The sequence below is a fragment of the Amblyomma americanum genome, chromosome 11 (genome assembly GCF_052857255.1).
Source record: "Amblyomma americanum isolate KBUSLIRL-KWMA chromosome 11, ASM5285725v1, whole genome shotgun sequence".
Taxonomy (NCBI): domain Eukaryota; kingdom Metazoa; phylum Arthropoda; class Arachnida; order Ixodida; family Ixodidae; genus Amblyomma; species Amblyomma americanum.
The window spans coordinates 113,140,002-113,162,413 of record NC_135507.1 but is presented as its reverse complement, the minus strand read 5'-3'; the positions used below and the strand labels follow the sequence as shown (position 1 = coordinate 113,162,413).

Below are 22,412 nucleotides of genomic sequence, written 5' to 3'. Positions count from 1 at the left end.
TGCTATACAGGAGCCAATGCATACACCTTCTTTTTGTAGGAACGGTTCATTATTCCACGACATAAAGGTATTTTTCAGAGAAAACTGCAAATGTTTCAGAAAGCTACCGTACAAAACCCCGGCATCATTTTTAAAGGAGACAACATCGAAGCGATCGATGCTGTCCTGAATATAATCTAACAGAGCGGCATGCGGAAGTGAGTAGTACAAGTCTTTGATATCAATTGAGAAGGCCTGAAGGCTCTTCTCAGGATGGGACGAAACAAAGTCTAACACTTCTGAGTTCTTAACTACAAAGGGGTCGTCAATGCTGAGCAGATTCAGCCTTTCCTGCATTCACTGGGGAGCGATCTGCGACTACGGTCCGGTTACCTTCCCGAGCTAACCAGCAACCCATCTTTTGTCCAGATTGTCCTCCTGTATGCTTCGCATTTTGCGCATCGTCAACCGAGTTCGTGATTGCTGGCACGCGCACAACAAAGGCACGTGCATTCGGACTGCTAGCGTCAGCACACACAAGTCCACTGCTGCCGCGGAGCACCAAGCACCACCTGTAGAACTGTCTGGCTGCTATATAACCTGGCTGCCATCGACGCCGCGGATCATTCATTGGGGAACGATCTGCGACTACCGTCCGGTTACCTTCCCGAACTAACCAGCAACCCATATTTTGTCCAGGTAAAAGGCACATCTTTGTACCCCCTTTTCCACAAATACTGATTGTGGGCTGCTAGTCTCAGATCGCTCCTTGGGTTATGGCTCCCACTGTTGCTGTTGTCGCTAAAGAAATCGAGGAACTTAAATTATCCTTCGAAGCAAAACTGAAAAATCTCGCTGATGTACTTGACACTGTCAAAAGCACCGTTGCCTTGCGCAGTGATGATACTGTCAAGGAACTTCAAACTGAGGTTGATGAGCTGAAAAACTCTCTTGAATTCATGAGCAACGAATTTGAAACCATAAAGAATCGGAATGCAAATCTTGCTGCCGAGAACAAGAAACTACAGGAGAGCAATGAGGCCCTCGTGCGCAGGGGCACCCACCTGGAACAATATTTGCGTCTGAATAATCTTGAAATCAGAGGTGTCCCTGTTACTCAGGGCGAAGATTGCATCAAGATCGTTGTGGATCTCGGCAGCTAGATTGACTGCCCCGTAAATCTAGATACCGTGCACAGGGTTCCAACTCGCAACACAAATGAAAAAAGCATAATTTTTCGTTTCCTCTCACGAAACAAGAAGGCGGGATTCCTTGCAAAAGCTAGGAAAACTCATCCTACAACGACATGCCTGGGTTTCCCTCAAACGCAGGAGGCTCCTGTTTATGTCAATGAGCATCTTTCACTTGATAATAAAGACCTTTTTTCGAAGGTGCACAAGCTAAAGAAGGAAAACAAATGGGCCTTCTTGTGGACATCAAACTGTGTTATTCTGGCTAGGAAGGAGCAGAACAGCACAGTCTTTCGGATAAATAATGTAGGCGACCTTGACATTTTCCGTGAATAGGCACACTGGTGCTGACGTTCTACATATTTCTAACCACCTTCATGGCATCATTTTCCCGGGAAGATGCTCGTTCTATCTTATCCGAATCTAAAGGTCTGTCTGCCATCCACTTCAATGGAAGAATTACGATAGCATAACCGCTTTGCTTACTTCCCTTCAGCAACAATTTTCCGTCATTTCATTTTCTGAAACCTGGCTATCATCCCTTAATAAAGATTTGTATGCTTTTCCTGGCTATTCATGCGAATACGCCCACCGTGTTGATAACCCCTATGGTGGTTCGGCTATCTACATTTCAAAGAACATTGCCTACAAAAGACGCCTTGATTTGTGTTTGAATGTGAATAAATGCGAAACGTTTTGGATAGAAATTGACTGCCAATCTACTGGTGACACACAGAAGGTTATATGCGGCGCTATTTATAGGTCCCCTTCAAATGATGCGTCTGAATTCTGCCGGGCTTTTGAACTAGCACTCCATAAATTATCGCTCGAAAATAAAAATGTCTTCATTATGGGCGACTTTAATATCAATATGCTTGACATAACTAATCCCATCTGCGTCGACTACACGACCTGTTTCTACAGCTACGGTTATGCAAACTTAATTAGCACCCCTACGCGTTGTACTGACCATGGTTCGCATTCATTACTTGATCATATTCTCTCCAATTTTCCCATTGCTCTTCTGGTTGGTGTGATAGAGCTTGATGTCACTGATCATTTCCCGGTATTTCTTTATGCACTATCATCTCGTTGCAGTAACTACAAGTCTACTAAGAAGTCAGTTTTTGATACCGAAAATTATATTGAAAGCATGTCTATACTCATCTTTCATACTGTTACGTCCGGGGTTTATTCAAACCACGACGGGCGACTGACAAACCAGATGGGGTCCAATCTCCAAGCACAAGACGCCACCAACCACCTCGTTCTCCTCTTCCTCTCTCTACACAGCGATGCCGACCAGATAGACTAGGCATCGCCTCTTTGTGAGCGTCACACTTTGCCCTACGCAGCCGAAGCCCGCTGGGCGAGTCAAAAAGCACCGCGGGAATGGTAGGGCTTCAGCCGGGCAATGTGAGTCACGTCAGTTCGTGTAGAACGACGGCCGCTTGCCGTGAGACGCGCTATGCGGTAGTTGAGGCCACTAATTTTCTCAATAATGATATATGGTCCATCGTAGTGGCACAGCAGCTTTTTGGACAGTCCCCGCTTTCGGACAGGCTTCCACAACAAGACCAAATCACCAGGTCTGTAAGTGACGTGACGGCGGTGGGCATCGTAACGCGCTTTGGCCCGATCTTGGGAGGCGAGGACCTGAAGGCGGGCGAGACGCCGGGCCTCTTCGGCGAGTCAAAGTGTTTCGGCGATGGAAGGGTCTTCATGAGACTCAGCAGAAAATGGTAGTATGGTGTCCAGGGTGTAGCATGGAGGGCGAGCATATAGTAGAAAGAAGGGGCTGAATCCAGTAGTCTCGTGGTGCGCAGTATTGAACGCGTAGGTAATGAACGGCAGGACGCTGTCCCAGTTTTTATGCTTCGAATCAACGTACATTGAGAGCATGTTGGTAATTGTTCGGTTCGTGCGCTCACTTAGCCCATTCGTCTGGGGATGGTAAGGCGAGGAATGGCGAAAATGCGATGCGCAAGAATGGAGAAGCTGTTCGACAACGTCAGCGGTGAACTGCCGACCACAGTCACTGATGATAACTTTTGGGGGTCTATGGCGGAGAACTATGGAGCGCAGCATAAACGAGGACACATGAGATGCCGTAGACGAGGGTAGGGCGGCCGATTCACAATACCGAGTGAGGTAATCAACACAAACCACTATCCATCGGTTCCCATGATAGGATTTGGGAAATGGGCCAAGAAGGTCTATGCCCACTTGCTCGAACGGTGCGGAAGGTGGTGTCACAGGGTGAAGCTGACCAGCAGCAACGCTAGTAAGGTGCTTATATCGTTGGCACTGAGGGCAGCTGGCGACGTACCGCTCAGTCGTGGCGCGCATTTTCGGCCAATAGAAGCGGGCCTGGACACGGTGGAGCGTTCGTGCCGACCCAAGATGTCCAGATGTAGGGTCTTCGTGCATGGCCTGCAAGACGGAGGTGTACAGGCGCTGCGGAACTACCAGAAGGAAGCGCTGACCCGTAGAAGAATAATTTTTCTTCCATAGCAGACCATCTCGCAAGTAGAAGTGGTTTGCACCAGAGGGGTGTTCAGCCTCTGCAAGAAGAGGCCGCAGGGTCGAATCTCGCTGCTGCTCGGCTTGGAATGTGGCGAGGTCGGGAAAACACGGTGAGACTGACGCGACGCAGTGATCGAAATCATCGATGTTAGACTCTGTCTCAGAAAGAGGCAACTGCGAAAGACAGTCCGCGTCAGCGTGCCGGCGACCGCTCTTGTAGGCAACTGTGTAGTCAAACTCTTGTAGCCGGAGAGCCCACCGTGCAAGGCGCCCACATGAGTCACGAAGGTTATCGAGCCAGCAGAGTGTATGATGGTCGGTGACGATGGTGAACGGGTGTCCGTAGAGATACGAACAGAAACGCTGCGTGGCGAAGACGACAGCAAGGCATTCCAGCTCAGTGACCGTGTAATTGTACTCCGGCTTACTGAGTGAACGACTTGCATACGCAACAATGTGCTCTTTGGTGTCGCAGCACTGGATGAGCACAGCCCCGAGACCAACCCCGCTGGCGTCGGTATGAATCTCTGTGGGGGTCGGAGGGATCGAAGTAGCGAAGTACAGGGTGGGACGTGAGAAGGAATTTCAGTTGACGGAAGGCGGAGTCGCACTCAGGGGTCCACTCGAAAGCCACATCTTTCTGAAGCAGGCCTGTCAGCGGGTATGCGATGTCCGCAAAGCGATGGATGAAACGGCGAAAGTATGAGCACAAGCCCAAGAAACTTCGCAGCTCTTTGACAGACTGTGGTGGCTTGAAGGACTCAACAGCTGCAGTCTTGGCTGGATCCGGTCTGACGCCGTCTTTTTCAACGAGGTGTCCAAGCACTAACGCTTGGCGTGCACCAAAGTGGCACTTTTTAGAATTAAGCACAAGACTAGCTTTGCGCATGCAGTCCAGGACGAGAGCTAAACGATCGTTGTGCTCACTGAACGTCTTTCCAAAAATAATAACATCGTCAAGGTAGCACATGCATATCTCCATTTCAAACCACGCAGTATAGTGTCCATAAATCTTTTCAAAGTGGCGGGCGCATTACAAAGACTGAATGGCATTACATTAAATTCATAAAGGCCGTCAGGTGTAATAAACGCTGTTCCTTATCCGCGGGATGCATAGGGATTTGCCAATACCCCGACCGGAGGTCAATAGAAGAAAAGTAGGACGCTGAAAAAAAGGCAGTCGATGGCATCGTCGATTCGAGGGAGAGGGTATATGTCTTTTTTGGTGACGGCATTTAGAAGATGGTAATCCACGCAGAAACGCCATGATCCATCTTTTTTTCGAACAAGGATTACTGGAGCAGCCAAAGGACTTGACTCTTGCATAACACCTTTGGTTAACATCTCCTGCACTTGTTCATTGATCACCTTGCGTTCAGGCAGAGACACTCGGTAGGGCTTTTGTCGGATCGAATGTCAGGCGCCAGTGTCAACCCTGTGCAGGGTCCGAGACGAGGGGATGGAAGATGCGCCGCCGGGCTGTGAAAAATTGAACACAGTGGAGTGTCACCGGAGGATGGCCAACAGAGCACGGCGCTCATGCGTGGAAAGCGAGTTGTCGATCATGCGAAGAAACTGCGACTCGTCGTAAAGCTCTGGTGGTGCAGCGCCCAAGGCGGCGGTAACCAAGGCAATGGATACCGGCGTGTCGTGGCTGCATGACGCAAGCTTGAGGCCTTCAGGCAGAACTACAGATTCTGTCGAACAATTCACTGTCCAGAGTTCAGTGCTTCCGTTGATGACAGAAACCATGGCATGAGGAACCAAGATGTTCTTCTTCATGCAGTTCAAGTGGTTTGGCTCCACAGTCGCATCAAACACGTCGAGAAGGGTATTGGGGCAGGAAACGAGTACGCATACAGCCGAAGAAGGAGGCATGACAGTATCTTGAGTAACACAAAACACACTTTCTTCACTGCACGAGCCTTCCAAAAAGCCAGAGGTGGAACATTTGTCGACGTTGAGCGCACCGGTGTGACAGTCGACGTTAGCGCCACACAGCTGCAAAGGCCAAGAATAACATCGTGCGTCGACCGGCCGAGCACCGCCATGTCCGTGCTGAACACTCCGCCACTCAGGGGAACCTTAACACTACACACTCCAACTGCAGGCAATGGTTCGCCACTCACACCACAAAACTGGACATGTTTGTCCCATCGAAACAAGACTTTACGTCCGAGGTGACACTTAAACGCAGCACTCATAACTGAAACAGTAGCACCGTTATCCACTAAAGCCAACACAGGCACTCCATTCACTAGCACATTCACTTTGTTTCGTAACATCACTACAGGCAGAGGTATCTCTACCAGCGGCAGACGTCCAGCGACCTCACCCCCATCAGTCGCGCCGACTAGTTTTCCGGCGGAGGTGAGGAGGATCGGCGTCGGGGTGATGGAGATCGATGAGTGCGAAGAGCTGGAAGTGGTGTCACACTTCTATCCGATGCAGGCGAACGATTTCTCATTTGTGCAGACCATGGGTTGCCGGAATCGGGCGTGTAGGATAGGTACCGGGCAGAAGCGCATTGGTAATTCAGCCGCGGAGGATAGGTAGAGGAACCGTAATGGGAGGGCTGTCGCTGTCGTCGACAAAATCGCGAGATGTGACCGGGTTGGCCACAGCGGTAGCACACAAGAGAAAAATCAGCAGCAGGCTGCGCCGGCAGGTAGTCATCATACGAAGGACCGGGCCGAAAGTTCTCGTCGTATGTGGCCGGCGTAGGATGGCAAAATCGGGACCGGTGTTCCGGGGGCGATCGCGGTATGTTGCTCGGCTGCAGCCGTCGGGGTACCCGGTGCTCCTCAAAGTCCGCTGCGTTAACGGCGGCTGGCGGAGGAGAGCGCGTGGGATACACAGAAGGGAGAGCTGAGGAATCCCGTGTGAGTTCCAGCGACCTGGTCAACTCTTCGCGGACGATCTGGCGGATTGTGGAAGCCAGATCACATGACGATTATGTGTCTACAGCTGCCACCTTCGTCACCCCGGCCAATCAGCCAAATTTAGGTGTGATGCGACGCATTTTCAATGTCTCAAACGTGCAGCAGTGCTGGATTACGTCGGACACGGACTCAAGACTTTCTTTGCCAATAAGAAAATTATAGACGTCTTCGGCGAATCCTTTAAGTAAATGGCCAACTTTGTCAACTTCTGTCATGTTCGGAGAGACGATCTTGCATAACTTGACGATTTCCTCTATGTACTTCGTACATGTCTCACCGTGAAGCTGAGCCCTTTGCGCAAGCATTTGCTCAGCACGCTTCTTCTTCGCGACTGAGTCGCCGAAGTACTTCTTCAGCTCCTCTACAAAGCAGTCCCACGTCGTGAAAGAATCCTCGTGGTTGTCATACCACGTTAGGGCCGTGTTTGTTAGGGAAAACACAACATTGGCAGGTTGTGCGGAGGAGTTCCACTTATTGTAGCGACTCACGCGTAGGTAGTGGGTGAGCCATTCATCCACGTCGTCGCTGGTTGAGCCCGCGAACGACCGTGGCTCCTGGTAATGCTGCCACGAACTGCTGGGCACAGACCTCGGAGCGTCGCCATCCAGGGACATCATGGGCACAGAAGGCAGTAGACCAGCAATGCGACGACTCCAGCGAAGATGAAGCAGGAGATCCGTCTTCAGGGAACCAGTTTACCCGGCACCTTCCACCAAGATGCTACGTCCGGGGTTTATTCAAACCACGACGGGCGACTGACAAACCAGATGGGGTCCAATCTCCAAGCACGAGATGCCACCAACCACTTCGTTCTCCTCTTCCTCTCTCTACCCAGCGATGCCGACCAAATAGACTAGGCATCGCCTCTTCGTGAGCGTCACAATACATTTTGGGTCTCTTGGACCCAGAAGTGGCTGTACATGAGCTGTCGAAAATAATTACGTCAGCAATCAATAAATGCACTTCGCTCCAATCTTCCACGAGAAAATATAATACCCCCGTTTCCCCGTGGATAACTACTGCTTTGTTAAACTCTTTGAAGAAAAAAGAAAACATGTATAAGAAAACTAAACGCCAGCCTTTCAATCTTCGTCTTAAATTGAAATATAAAAGGTATTCCAGTATATTAACATCGCTTCTAAGGAAAGCTAAACGACGCTACTATGAAAACCAGTTATCTAGACATACTAACAATTCTAAGTGAAAATGGCAGCTTCTTGACGAATTTCTGAAAATTCATCAGTCGCCTAATGCTGTTAAATCTATTTTATACGGTGGTGTTACTTTATCGGACCCTAAGGAAGTGGCGAATGCATTTAGCAACCATTTTTTCAATTCATCTAATTATCCTTTCTCTTTGTTGTGTGCACCTTCTCTTGAGCGCTGCCCTCATTCATTCTTTTTTACCCCCATATGTCCAGATGAAGTTCTATCCGTAATTGCTAATTTAATCACGACCGGCCCCGGCGTCGACAATATCCATGGAAAGCATGTGAAAAGTATCCGATCACTGCTTGCACCAGTCCTCAGCCACATCTGCAATCTCGTTTTTAAATGTGCCAGTTATCCCAAGCAGCTAAAGATAGTGAAAATAATCGTGAAAATAATACCGGTCTTCAAAAAAGGTCATCCAGCTCTGCCGAATAATTATCGACCAATTGCAATTCTTCCCTTTTTTGACAAGATTTTAGAAAAATTAATTGAATTAAGGTTGTCAAGTTATATTGAAAAATTTCACACATTGACAGACAGTCAGCACAGCTTTTGCCGCGGGCTATCTACAGATACTGCCATAGCGTCTCTCATAGATTACGTTAGGCTGGCTATTGATAAAGGAATGTTCTCAGGAGCAGTATACATAGATTTTAGTAAAGCATTTGATTCCATTGATCACTCCATCTCGTTTCACAAACTGGAATCATACGGTATCACTGGACCTCCACTAATGCTCCTGAAAAGCTTTCTCTGCGACCGAGAGCACATAGTCACTATTAACGATCACAAATCTAACATCGCTGTAATTAACAAGGGTGTTCCACAAGGTTCTATTCTAGGCCCTGTATTGTTTTTACTTTACATTAATAATTTTCCGTCATCTTTAAAGAATTGAAATAGTATTTCAATAATGGCTGCATTTGGGCGAGTTGGTTTTCCATTCTGAACGTAAAAGCGCAAAAAACACAAGGACACAGACTGAGGCAGACAACACGAGCGCTTACTTCCAACTGATTTTATTTCATGCAAGAAGCGAAATTTATACTCTTGATAAGTGTCTGCACATGCTTACAGGGCAATTACCGCAGAGTTATGACTGATACCAGTTATCATGTAACACATATGAAAGATGTCAGATATGCCATCTCTTTTTGTGACAGCAGAATTGATGGAGCACTTATGCAATCATCCCCAGCTCGCGCTATCTCCAAAGCTTCCACAATTTCTCGGGTAATTTGGCATTTGTGCACGTAAAGGACTTTGCACTTGTGAAAGAGAGGACGACAACCCTCTTTACTTTTACTTTTGCACTTTAAACAATGAATGCTCATGTGCCCCCCTTTTTTGTTGTTCACAACGTAGTCATGCTCGCTCAACCGCTCGTTCAGGCATCGTCCCGTTTGGCCTATATAGTATTTTCCACATGATAAGGGCACTTTATAAACAACACCTTCACTGCATTTCACAAACGGCTTTTGATGCCTGATTTTGCAACCAGTTTTTCTTTGGTTTCCTGAAGTACTTTGCTTACATAATGACATCAGCTTATTTGGGGCAGAGAACACCACGTCAACGTTTGCCCTGTTACCAATTTTTTTGAGATTGTGTGAAATCTTATGTTTATAGGGAATGACTGCAAATTTCTTATTGGCTTTTGTCTCTTCCGGCTCGTCCTGGCACTTGGCTTCCCATTTTTTCTTTTTGACAAGTCCTTCCGCCACAGAAACCAGCAGGTGTAACGGATAACCCACATCTTGCAATTTGTTGGACTGCAGGAGAAGGCTTTCTTCGATTGCATGTTCACAAGACTTCTTTGTACAGTTACGAAACCCTAAACGAGCTATGTTTCTTTTTATAAGCTTTGAGTGCGCGGAACTGAAGGGTAAGGGCATTTTTCCATCCCTGGGATGATAAATCCAGCAAGTGTGGTCTTCTAGAAAAGTTAACCTGATATCGAGAAAGCGTATGCTACTGTTCTCTGGCATTTCATGCGTGACTACAAGAGGAGATAGGCTACACTTGAAATGATCTAAAACCTTTTCTACCGCCTCATTGAGGGTGATTGCGGTGGTGTCTAAGAAGATTAAAAAATCGTCGACAAAACGAAAAACTTTTAGCACCCCTACGTCTTCAAGGGAGGCTAAAAGCCTTCTGTCACATTCAGCTAAAAACAGGTCACTTAACAAAGGAGCTACGCTGGACCCAATACATATTCCTTGCTTCTGCAAAAACAGATCGTCGGCCCACTTTACAAACGTAGAATTGAGATATGTACTTAATAGCTCCAAAAAACCCCCAACACTCACTCCCACTGAATTCTGGAAAGCAATGGGGCCAGCGTTCTCAATACATCTTTCAACGCACTGCAATAATCCGTTTTTCGGCAAAGAATAGTAAAGGTCTTTGACATCGACCGAGAAGGCAAACATGTTCTTTCCATCGCTTTGCTTTAGAAAATCAATTACATTTCCCGAATTTTTTATCATGAAAGGGTCGTCAACAACTAGCTGTTTTAGACATTTCTGTAGGAAGTCAGAGACTGGTTTTTGCCAGGTGCGCGCTTCCGAAACGATAATTCTTAAGGGACATTCCATTTTGTGTGTTTTAGCGGAAAAGAACATGTTAAGACTTAGATCACTGGCCTTTTCTACGGACTGAGCTAAGCGGGTTAAATTCAAGGAGATGCACAACTTTTTTGCTTTCAATCTTACTTTTGACAAATTTATACCTTTTTGCCTATCAAACACTTTCTCAACAGCATGACTGACTTTTTCATGAAAAAGGACCTTAGGCATCACAGCAAAACCACCTTCCTTATCACAAGGAAGAAGACATAAATCGCCTTGCTTCAGGAATTTCAAAACACTTGAAGGGGAAACTTGAGGCTTTGTCTTCGGACACTTCTTTAGAACGTCGACACCCTGCGAGACGCAGCTCCCTTGATCACTCGTAGGTGCATGTTTGGAGACTGTTCGGACCATGGCCAAGAGTTCCGGTTTTGATTTCTTTTGCTCCACAGCGAACTTGGGCCCCAGCTGAAGTGTACGGCGTACCTCTTCGGGAAGTGTTACCTCCCCAAACGTACGGACGTGGTTTTGCGACCTAGACAGCCGTGGAGGGACCAGTTTGCGAAGCCCTGGCAGGACAGTACTCCATAAAAACTCAGAAACCTGGTCGAGCGTTCGATTGAATTGTTTCCATTTTCTTTTGGCGCTCGGCAGGCTCTCACCTGTGAAAAGCCTTGCTTGCAAGCAATCCTTGTACAGTCTTGCTTGCAAGCAATCCTTGTACAGGCCAAACGGGACGATGCCTGAACGAGCGGTTGAGCGAGCATGACTACGTTGTGAACAACAAAAAAGGGGGGCACATGAGCATTCATTGTTTAAAGTGCAAAAGTAAAAGTAAAGAGGGTTGTCGTCCTCTCTTTCACAAGTGCAAAGTCCTTTACGTGCACAAATGCCAAATTACCCGAGAAATTGTGGAAGCTTTGGAGATAGCGCGAGCTGGGGATGATTGCATAAGTGCTCCATCAATTCTGCTGTCACAAAAAGAGATGACATATCTGACATCTTTCATATGTGTTACATGATAACTGGTATCAGTCATAACTCTGCGGTAATTGCCCTGTAAGCATGTGCAGACACTTATCAAGAGTATAAATTTCGCTTCTTGCATGAAATAAAATCAGTTGGAAGTAAGCGCTCGTGTTGTCTGCCTCAGTCTGTGTCCTTGTGTTTTTTGCGCTTTTACGTTCAGAATGAAATAGTATACTGTACGCAGATGACTCTACCATGATATTATCGCACCAGGACATTATTCTCTTGAGCGCTGGTGCCACATTAGCCGCCTGTCCGCAAACGTCACTAAGACATGTTTTCAGATTTTCCATCCCCCTCAAAAGCCATTGCCCATTACACCACTACTATACCTCAATTCTGCCGCTATTTCGTCACAAGATCGAGTTTCATTTCTGGGTGTTATCATTGACCCTTACTTAAAATTCCATCATCATATAGCTTAAGCGTGCAAGAAAATCTCGTATGGGTTACGCGCACTAATTAAAGCCCGAAGCTATTTCCCAATCCATTCTTTATTATCCCTTTACTACGCATTCATCCACAGCAACTTAAACTATGGTATCTCATCTTGAGGTAATACCTATCATATTCATCTCTGGCCTTTAATAAAACTGCAAAAGCAAGCCATGCGCATCATAACCTATACCTCTTGAATGTCACCCTCACGCATTTTATTCATAGATTTAAACGTTCTACCTATCTCGGCCCTTTATTTTTACAACATTGGTATCCTATTCTTTAAGATTCTGCATCATCAGATCCCGCAAGCATATTTTCACACGGCACGCTCATAACCAACATCGTCACACGTTTTGTGCTGCGTAATAACTTTTCACTACCTAAGATCAGAACTAACTACGGGAAACAATGCCTTAATTTTTCATCCATATCATTTTGGAATTCTTTGAACTTGGACATCAAAAAAACTAATACGCTTTCATTGTTCAAACTCAAATTAATGCTTTTCCTTCTTAATATGTGATCTTCTTCTTTTTTGCTATTAATCCTATGTATCGCGACATCTGTGAGTGTTTTATTGTACATTCTCTTGCATTATATTGTTTATATTTAAATATTCAATAACTCATATTTCACTATGTATTCATTCTCTGCGTCGCTAATTAATGTGTTGTGTATTTCTTATCTTGTTGCTTATTGAAATTTATTGTCATGGGAGGTCCCGCCTGCGGTCTTGTACCATGGGACCTCTCGCTGTATATGTTTGTAGCCTTTTTTTTTTAATGCATTAATAAACTTTTAACTTCAACAAGGCAACGCACATCTGCAAAGCCCCGTTCTCTGAAATAATCACCCTTAAGAGAAGGTCAATCTTGTGCGTTTTAGCACTGAAAAATACTTCCAGGTGGTTCTTTGAACTATTTTGGATGCCCTTGGTCAATTTGTCAAGACTAAGTGTAGTACAAAATTTTTTCGCTTCGTTCTTGTGTCTAGAGAGCGATCTCACCATGGGATTTGAAGGTGGCGAAGATAGCCTCCAGCGCCCTGGCGTTGAAACTGTCATGGGAGAAGACAGCAAAGCCGCCTTCCTTATCTGCCGGTATAACACACTAGGAATGTTCTAACAAAAATGCTGAAACATGTTTCAGGGGAAGTTTGGACGGATTTGATCTGCAGCGTTTGAGGACGTCGACGCCATCTAAGTAAAAAAAGTTGAAAAAAAGAACTCTCATTCCTCAGTGTACGAACGTAATCTTGCAAATGTTTTCTGGTTTGTGTCATTCTTCGCAGCTACTCTTTTTATCGTGCACATACTGTCTTCTGCCATGTCATAGTAGCCTTTGACCACTGTCCTTTGACCAGTGACCACCAGTTTGCCAATTAGGAACGTGGCGGTGACTGCAAACTTAATGTCAACAAACTAAAGTTGGCAAAACAAGTTTGCATGTATGACAGCGCTATTGATACCTTGAAAAGCATAAACCAATAGCCATCAAGGAATCCTGCATCGCAGAAAAAGAGCAGATCCTAAAACCAACTTGATAATTATTGCTGTCAACTGCCGCAGCCTCAAGAATAAAAAAGAGGAGTTTGCTGCACTCTTGAAATTGGTCGAGCCACATGTGGTGATTGGCACCGAGTCATGGTTGGACGAAAGAACAGACACCTGCGAGATATTTCCACCCAAATACAATGTATACCGGAGGGAGCATAACAAGCATGCGGTGGTGTCTTTGCCATCGCTGATAATGGACTGAACAGCATACCTTTTAACAAAGAAAGCAAGACATGCGAAACAGTCTGGTGTAAGGTCCGACTGGCTAATGGTTCCTCAATGGCTATTGGTTCATTTTACAGATCTCCAGCTCTTAAAACACCGCAACCCCTATTTGAATTGAGCAACATCCTACTAACCCTGGATGCATCTTACGTTATTTTAGGTGGTGATTTTAATTTACCTAATGTAGAATGGGTCTCCCTTAAGCCGAATATAAAGATTACATCGCCTCTTCATCCTGCTTTTCGTGAAATGACCACGTACGATATTTCATTACGACAGAGGAGACTACGTCTTGCTATCGCATGAACTCGATGCCTTTCTCCCAGAATTTAGACATCACAGTTCCAGATTTGATATACATTCCACGTGGCACCTACTGAACACAAAACTCCTGGCCTTAGTGCACACGTATGTTCCATCATGCACCATTTCGTTGAAGTGTCGAACAGATAAGCTTTGGACGAACTCTGCCATTCGAACCTTGATAAACAAAAGGCACCGCTTATATCGTAGGTACTGTCAATCACCAGAGCCTTCCTTGCATTGTAAATTGAAAGAGCTGAACAAGATTACAGCGCAAGAAATGCGTAGGGCCGAACGTGCGTATCTGGGTGTTCTAAGTGGAAAATTAAAGAATAATCCAAAGCAAGTATGGAAGTATGTAAAAAGTAAGCAGCGCGTAAGACACAACATTCCCGATATTATAGATGACTTCAACTATAGCTCGGATCTGTGAGGCAAGGCTGAACACTTTAATCATTATTTTTAGTCAGTTTTTTCTTTATCGGCATGCCCTACCGGCGGTCTACATATTGTGAATGAGTTTACGGAGATGAGTGGCATAGTTTTCTCAGTACATGGAATAGTGTTACTTTTGCAGAACCTCAAGGTAAACACGGCACCCGGTTTTGACCGTATTCCAAACTGCATCTTGAAGAACTGTGCAGTTTTCTGTAGCTCCCTTTTTAGTAACACTATTTCAAAAATCAATGGATGTCAGCACCTTGCCCGATGACTGGAAAAGTGCCAACGTAGTTCCTCTATATAAAGGTGGCAACAAAACAAAAACTGTAAACTATGGCCCTATCTCCCTTACAAGTGTCATATGCAAATCGCGAGAGCACATTGTTTACACTAATTAATTTAAGCACCTCCATAAGCACCTCCAGGATAACAACTTTTTTGTCCAATGCAACATGGCTTCAGAAAGGGATTTTCTTGCGATACGCAACTGATAGAGTTTGCTCACGATGTCGCTTTTTCAATTAACAATGGTAACCAGGTTGACTGCATATTTTTGGATTTTTAAAAAGTGTTTGAATATGTCACACATAATTTATTATTACTGAAACTGTCTACCCTCAAAGTTCCACCCACCCTGCTGATATAACTCGAAGCATACCTCGTCGGTAGAAAATAACGCATTATTCTTGAAGGCGCAAGTTCATCAGATATTGCAGTCTTATCGAGTGTTCCGCAGGGATCAGTTTTGGGCCCTCTTCTTTTTTTAATATTCATCATTGATATAATTGACTGGGTTTCCAGTCAGGTCAGATTGTATGCTGATGATTGTTGCATTTACCATGACATCACTTGTGTAAGCGACTCCTATGAATTGCAAAGTGACCTCGACTCTGTCCTGGCATGGTGCAAAACATGGAACACGACATTAAATTTTTCAAATGTAAAGTTCTGCAATTTGCAGATAAAAAGCAACCATTACCTACCCAGCACTCTTTAGGCGACGGAAACTTATCATTTGTAAAGAATTACGAGTACTTAGGTGTTATCTTTGCAAACAACCTTTCTTGCAACGACGACGTAAACCATATTGCTGCCAAAGCTAGCCATGTGTTAAACCTTTTAAAATGAAATTTCAAGGAGGCACCTGCTGATTCGAAGGAGACAGTCTACTAGACAAATGTGCGTCCCATATTAGAATATGGTTGTGCGACTTGGGACCCTGAAACAAAAACACTTATCAGCGACCTTGAACGAATTCAAAAACGAGCAGCAAAATTTTTGTCCGCAAACTATGATTTCACCAAAAGCTCCTCTCAGATGTACAAAAATTTCGGCTGGCCTCTATTGCAAGACAGAGGCAGATACCTTAGACTTAAGCTATTTTACAATATTTTTATAGGTGCAACAGATTTGTCTAAAGATTCATACATGAAAGGTCCCAGCTATATATATCCTCCCGTTTAGATCATTCTTTAAAGGTTCAAGAATACCAGTGCCATATAAATGTCCTTAAAAATTCATTTTTTTCCCAAAACAGTGTATGATTGAAATAAATTGCCAGAAGAACTTGTCTTAGCTCCGCAATCTTTTGAAAATGCTCCATCGCGCCTTTTGTTGAATTAACTTTTTTTTATGTGTGTTGTGTTGGTGTGCGTTTTTGAATTTTTTGTATACAGTTGTTCATATTACATTATGCCATTTAAGTCTTTCTTGCTTTCATGATTTTTTGTTATCAGTTTGCTCAGTATTTGAATGCGTTGTGTTTTTATTGTTGTTTGTTTGTTTTTACACAGTGTCATCTGCATGACGATGTATGCTTTGCAACTGTATCTCCCCTACAGAAATGCCCTCAATGGCGCAGCAGGTACCTGAATAAATAAATAAATAAAAGTATAAAGCACTTGCGGTTTCATGAAATATCGCGCATGTACTGTCCTCTGCCGTGTCATAGTAGCCTTTGACCACTGTATGAAGTACCTGTGGTTTCATGAAATAAACAGTTGGAAGTAGCGCTCGTCTTGTCTGTTCCTTCTTTGTCCGTGTTCTTTTAGCGGTTGCGAAAAATGACAAACATGCACCAACTAGACCGATCCGCCACTCTTTAGTACCTCATTTGTGAGCTGTCTGGACCATGCCCAATTCTTTTTTGTTTTCCATCCCTGGCAAAAAACAAACAAACTTTAAAATAGTTTTTTCAAAGTAATTGTTTTTTTTCTGCAGCCCTCCTATTACTACCTCAGAAATCTTCATGCAAATCTATGTTGAAACTGACGTCGCGGCATAGTCCGGAAGTCTGGCATCACTTGTGCTGGAGGCATTGTACAGCTTCTTGGTTGATCTTGGAGCAAGCCATCCAACTTTTGTTCTTAGTAACACATGACTCCATGGCTTTTTCTCGCTATGCCAACGTTTTAATGCGATAGCAAGAAAAAAATTTCTAGCTTCTCTGTCACAAAATTCCCCGATTGGTCGAGAGTGTTGTGACGTCATCCTCACCACGTCGACGAATCATAGGCCACACCAAATTTTGAAAATCTGAGGACTCACAAAATTTGTAAGTTGGCTCACCCCCAAAAATTCCAGAGGACCCCCAAAATTTTGGAAGTAGGCCCACCCCAGAAAATGGTCTCAGATGGATTAGAGAGTCGGAGTATAATACCATATGATAATCCAATGGAAGGTACTGGAACATTCAAGAAGGTTATAACTCATGCATATCATATAAAGCAAAGGAATCAGTTACAATCGAGTTTTGGTGAGAAAATCACAAGAAAATTAGACACTCATTGTAGGCACCATAGGAGACAATGTAAATGCTATCACATTTGGTTCTTCAAAAATGTGGTTAGAAGACCCCCAAGTCTTTTAGCATTATAATACTACATAAACACGGTAACTTATCATTCTGTGACTGAGTTACAGTGGTGTGTACAGAAAAGCAGTGGCAATGACTAGAGCAATATTACACCTAATTTTGCAAATACCATCCATCTCTCATCCCGTCCTCTGGCCACCTTTCAGCAGATTCTGCTTCCACAGTACTTCAGAAATTTTGAAAGAAAAGTCCATCGGACATCACTTGGCAGCACCGGCGCACACTGCATACACAAGTGAGTCTTCCTGTCGTCCAGTGCAGACCAAGAAAAGAGCGCCTCTCACTTGAGCACATTTGTCCCTTGCAGGGCACTGCACCGAGTGAAGTCATGTCTGGCGGTATCCAGAGCACCCACAGCGTTGGACAAGCACGCCACATGTAGGTCAGAGGTACTCCAGCTGATCCAAGACTTCCCTGTGGTCCTGCAACGAGTACTGACACGTCAGCAGTTGCCATGATTTTAGTGGGGTCTTATACTTTAGACAGAAGACAACTCCATTCACCTTTTGTGCACCAATACATTCACAGAAAAAGCCGTTTGTATTTCTGGTCCTTTGGTGGGCAGGTGGTTTTAGTCGAGACGATCAAGGGATGACATAATTTCGTTATTGCCGCATCGATTCAGCTGCTACGCTTAAGACAATGAAACACCATATCTTTCAGATGGTTGCATGAGTTGCAACATGTGAACTGCGAAATGTTACTCCTGGCAATTTGCATGCTAACATGACGCATATATGAGATTTTCTGCCATGCTCCAAAGTCCGCTCCACGAACGCTGATGCTTTCCTTGTGGCGAACCATTTTTTCCAGTCAAAGCTGAGTGCACTCCGCACCTCTGCTTGTGTGTGGTGATGGCTGAGCGGGGGCCATTCGGCCATCACCTCGATGTTTCGGCTTACACTAACCTCGAACCTGCAATGGTTTAAACCAGAGCTTTTGGATCATAGCATTTGTGAAACTCCCGCTTCAAAAAGTGACTAGCCCCAGTAGCCACTTCAGGCGTAGGAAACTCCAGCTAGGCTGCATTGTTTGAGGCACCAAGCTGCCAACTGTGTGAGCATCATGATCAATGGCAAACAGGTCAAAATGAAATCATATAGAGGAGCTACTGTTTCTATTATGAGTGAAATTGAATTTCAAGATAAGTTTAACAGCAAACACTGTAAAAAGGCTAACACAAAATTGAAAGCGTACAATGGCAGCCTTATTCTATTAAGAGGATTCGGGTGTGGGCTAGTTGGTTCATACTTTCTACGAAACAGATTAACACAGCGTAACGGAACAAGGACAGGAAGAAGAAACAGGAAACACAGGACGGGCGCTGAAAAAGAAACACGAAACACGTGTTTCGTGTTTCTTCGTCAGCACTTGTCCTGTGTTCCGTGTTTCTTCTTCTTGTCCTCGTTTTGTTGCGCTGTGTTAATCTTGTTCTATTAACTGGGAAAGTCGTTGTCCAAGTAACGCATGATAGAAAAGACCACGCTTTGCCGCTCATTATCACGCATAGCATGAAACGTGCAGCCATTCAAAACTTGTTGGGCCGTGACTGATTGTCAAAAGTGCGTATAAATTGGCAGCCCAGTCATCTGAAACTAATTCTGGGCAGTGATTTCAACATGCCAGATGTTACATGGAGTCATCGATGTCATGAGTGGAATAGTAGGTCATTGCTTCAGCCTGCTTTTTGCGAGATCATCATACCTAGGGGCTCACCCAGCTTGTTGATTTTCCTACTCGTTTTCGATGTACCTATGGAAATGTATTAGATCTGGTTTTTAGTAACCAAAGAAATGTAATAGAATCATTTGCATCAGTACCAGGGATTAGTGATCACAAAGTAGTAGTTGCAGGCACCATTCGTTGGTCGCAGGAAAATAAAATTTACCAAAATACAGCCAAGAAAGATATTTTTCTATAAAAGGGGTGATTATGACGCTGTCTCTGAGTTGAATAATTTCCTTCCTGTATTTGAGCATTGTGGTTCATTTAGCACCATCGACAGTCTGCAAGGCATATTAAGGGATAAACTGCTGTCATTGGCCTCAGATTTTGTTCTGTCTAAAAAAGTGGCACAAAGGTAAACGTTGGATTATTAGGACATCAATTCAGACAAAAAAAAACAACCCTAATTTCTACACAAGGCTGAGAGAGATAGGCGCAAAACTTAAAACCGATTCAGAGGGTGTGAAGAGTGCATATCTATGAGCCTTGGCTAATAAAATGAAAGCCATCCCAAAGAGGTCTGGTGGCATATTAAGAGCAATAAGAGGGATAGGACTAGCATCTAAGCCACCGCAAATAATAGGAACCTAATCAGAGATGAGAAAAGTAAAGCCGAATTTTTCAACAAGTATTTTCATTCATTGTTTACAAAACCATGTAGCATTGCTACGTCAGAGACACCGATACATTTACCGGAAATGGAAAGCATTGCCATGAGCGAGACCAGAGTGCAAGCTTTGTTGTGCAGTTTGAATCTGCATTCAGCTCATGGGCCCGACGGCATTTCAAATCACATTTTGAAACGCTATGCAAGACAGGTAGCTCCTTTATTAGTGATATTACTCAGCAAAAAAAAATGCCCGAAGATTGGTAGACAGCCAACGTGATGCGGATAAATAAAAAGGGTGATCATACACATGTAGGCAACTACAGATCAATATCTTTAATGTCCGTTAGTTGCAAGACGCTCGAACGTGTCCTCTACTCTATTCTAATGAAGCATTTTCAAGAAAGTAACTTTTTGACCTCAGCTCAGCATGATTTTTGCTCCGGTTTCTCGTGCGTAATGCAACTAACAGAATTTACGCATGACATTGCAGCCAGCTTCGACCATGGCGAACAAATAGATGCACTTTTCATACACTTTCGGAAAGCATTTAATACCGTCCCACACAATCTGCGTCGTTTAATGTTGTCATCCTTAGCCATTCTTGAAAATATTCTCAGCTGGTTAAAGGATTATTTACACCTGTGAAAATAGCAGGTTGTTCTGAACAGGGTGACATCAGCTCTAATGCACGTGCTATGGGGAGTGCCTCAAGGCTCTCTACTTGGAGTGCTTTTATTTCTGGTTTATACCAATGATTTAGTAGCATATCTGAAATCTATTGTTAGACTTTATGCCGAAAACTCTGTGATCATATAGTTCAGTGAAATGCCTTGCCGATATGTCTGCTTTACAGGGTGACCTAGAAAAAGTAGCTATCTGGTGCAACCGGTGGCAGATGATTTTAAATGGCCGAAAATGATGTCATGTGCAGTTTACCAGTGCATATAACATAAATAATATTGCACTTCAAACCACAGAAAAAGTTAATTAGCTCGGAATTACGTTCACTGAAGCTCTTGACTGGTCAAATCGTATTTAACTTAGTTATTGTAAAAGCTTACCGTGTCCACTTTTTCCAGCGAAATTTTAAGCAGTCTCCGTCATCACTGAAAGCAACCTTGTATATGACTAGCATTAGGACTGTTTTAGAATATGCATGCGTAACCTGGGATCCATACACCAAAAACCTCATAGCTAAAATGGAACGTGCAGGACTTGTAACAGGGAATTATAATTTTAGAGTTAGAGGGTCCGAAATATGTGAAGGATTGGGTTGGAAAACATTCTCCTCGTGCAGAAAGACACTAAGAATAACATTCCTTCACAATATATACAGGAACAAAACAGGTACTGACAAAACAGTGTACATAAAGGAGCTGCATTACGTCTTCTCAAGGGGAGACAATGCTAGCAAAATTAGACCTTATCAGTGCCGTATTAGTGTGTTTAAATATTCACTTTTTCCTAACTAGATTAATGACTGGAAGCAGCTACCGAACTAAGTAATGGATGCGCCTGATATTGAAAATTCTATTGAGAGCCTTATTCGTTGAGTCTTTCTGAGTGTTCTTTGTCATTTTTTTTAGCTTATACTACTTTTCACGCTGTACTTATTGTCACATTGTAGTGACGGCAGTCCGGCGTGCAGGAAGAGTGCAAAATGAAACTCTTTATTAAGCTGACTTGCGCTCACAAAGAACTGAATCACTTGGCGGTGGCATAGCAACAAGCATGCTTGGCGGTCGTCGAAAAGATTGCCACTGCTCTCGGCAGTGCTCAATTTAAAGCTGATAGCGAACTTTCAAGATCAAGCATGTAAAGTTACTAGAACATTCTGGAACAAGGTAGAATCGGCTCCGCCTGGATCCGATCAATCAAGATAAATCTGGTTGCGTTTTACATCCACAAATAGAGTGATAAAGCGGCGTGGTGGCAGCTTTGAAGAATGAACAAACACTGCAAAGATTCGTGGCAATATGTATTTCCTTTTTATTGTTCTAAATTGTTATTGCATTCTGTGTATGTTTTCCAGCAATTCTGATTTTAGTGTTGGTTGTTATTAACTGATGTATTCATGTGCATTATGGCGAGCTTCTTACCACTAACAAATAATGCACTTGCGCAAAGAAAACAGGACACAACAAAGTAACACATACGACAAGAACAGAGCGCAACTTCCAACTAGTTTATTAAGAGCAGGCAACTTGAATATATATCAGTGTTAGCTAACAGAAGGATTACAAAACCAAAAGAAAGATAAACCACGTGCGCTGTTAATACCAGCAAGCCGCCGCCAAGGGTACAACCAGATATCATTCTGTCAAACTGATATGATACTCCATAACAATCAAAACATAAAACCAAAAAAGAGAAACTGAAGAATCATGAGGTGAACAACGAACGCGGGGAATATGAGATATCTTAGCAAAGCAGTGTCAAAAAAGCCTTAACAAAAGCAGTCAAACATAAAAGTGATACATGTCAATGGGTAACTATCCTCGTTGCAAAAGCAGTGTCAAAAAAGCGAGTGTGAAACGCTAAACACATTAAGACACAGAGATAACAGCACCGAGTTTCACCGACGTAAAGCAGCCTAGAGGACATCGAATTTGCACATGTCCATCTAAGAATGTTATCTCTTTGTCGAGCAGAACAACTGAAGCAGTACTAACGCATTCGTCACCGGTGTTAGCAATATGAAAAGCCTCAATTATTTCTCTCCAAAGTTTGGTCTCAGCATGGGCCAGAATCGTGGTATTGGTAAATATGGGCTTGCAACCATAGTCCAC

At 44.1% G+C, this 22,412-nt stretch overlaps 1 protein-coding gene and 1 pseudogene across 1 annotated transcript in view; both read right to left on the bottom strand.

Moving 5' to 3' along the window:
* Positions 1 to 4,710: 4,710 nt before the first annotated feature.
* Positions 4,711 to 8,666, bottom strand: LOC144110151 (uncharacterized; annotated as a pseudogene).
* Positions 8,667 to 17,539: 8,873 nt separating this feature from the next.
* Positions 17,540 to 22,412, bottom strand: part of LOC144109957 (uncharacterized) — a 215,122-nt gene continuing 210,249 nt past the window's right edge. The window contains exon 5 of the mRNA XM_077642740.1: positions 17,540 to 17,710. Within this exon, the coding sequence (XP_077498866.1) occupies positions 17,672 to 17,710 (39 nt within the window). The 3' untranslated portion in view covers positions 17,540 to 17,671. The remainder of the gene's footprint in view (positions 17,711 to 22,412) is intronic.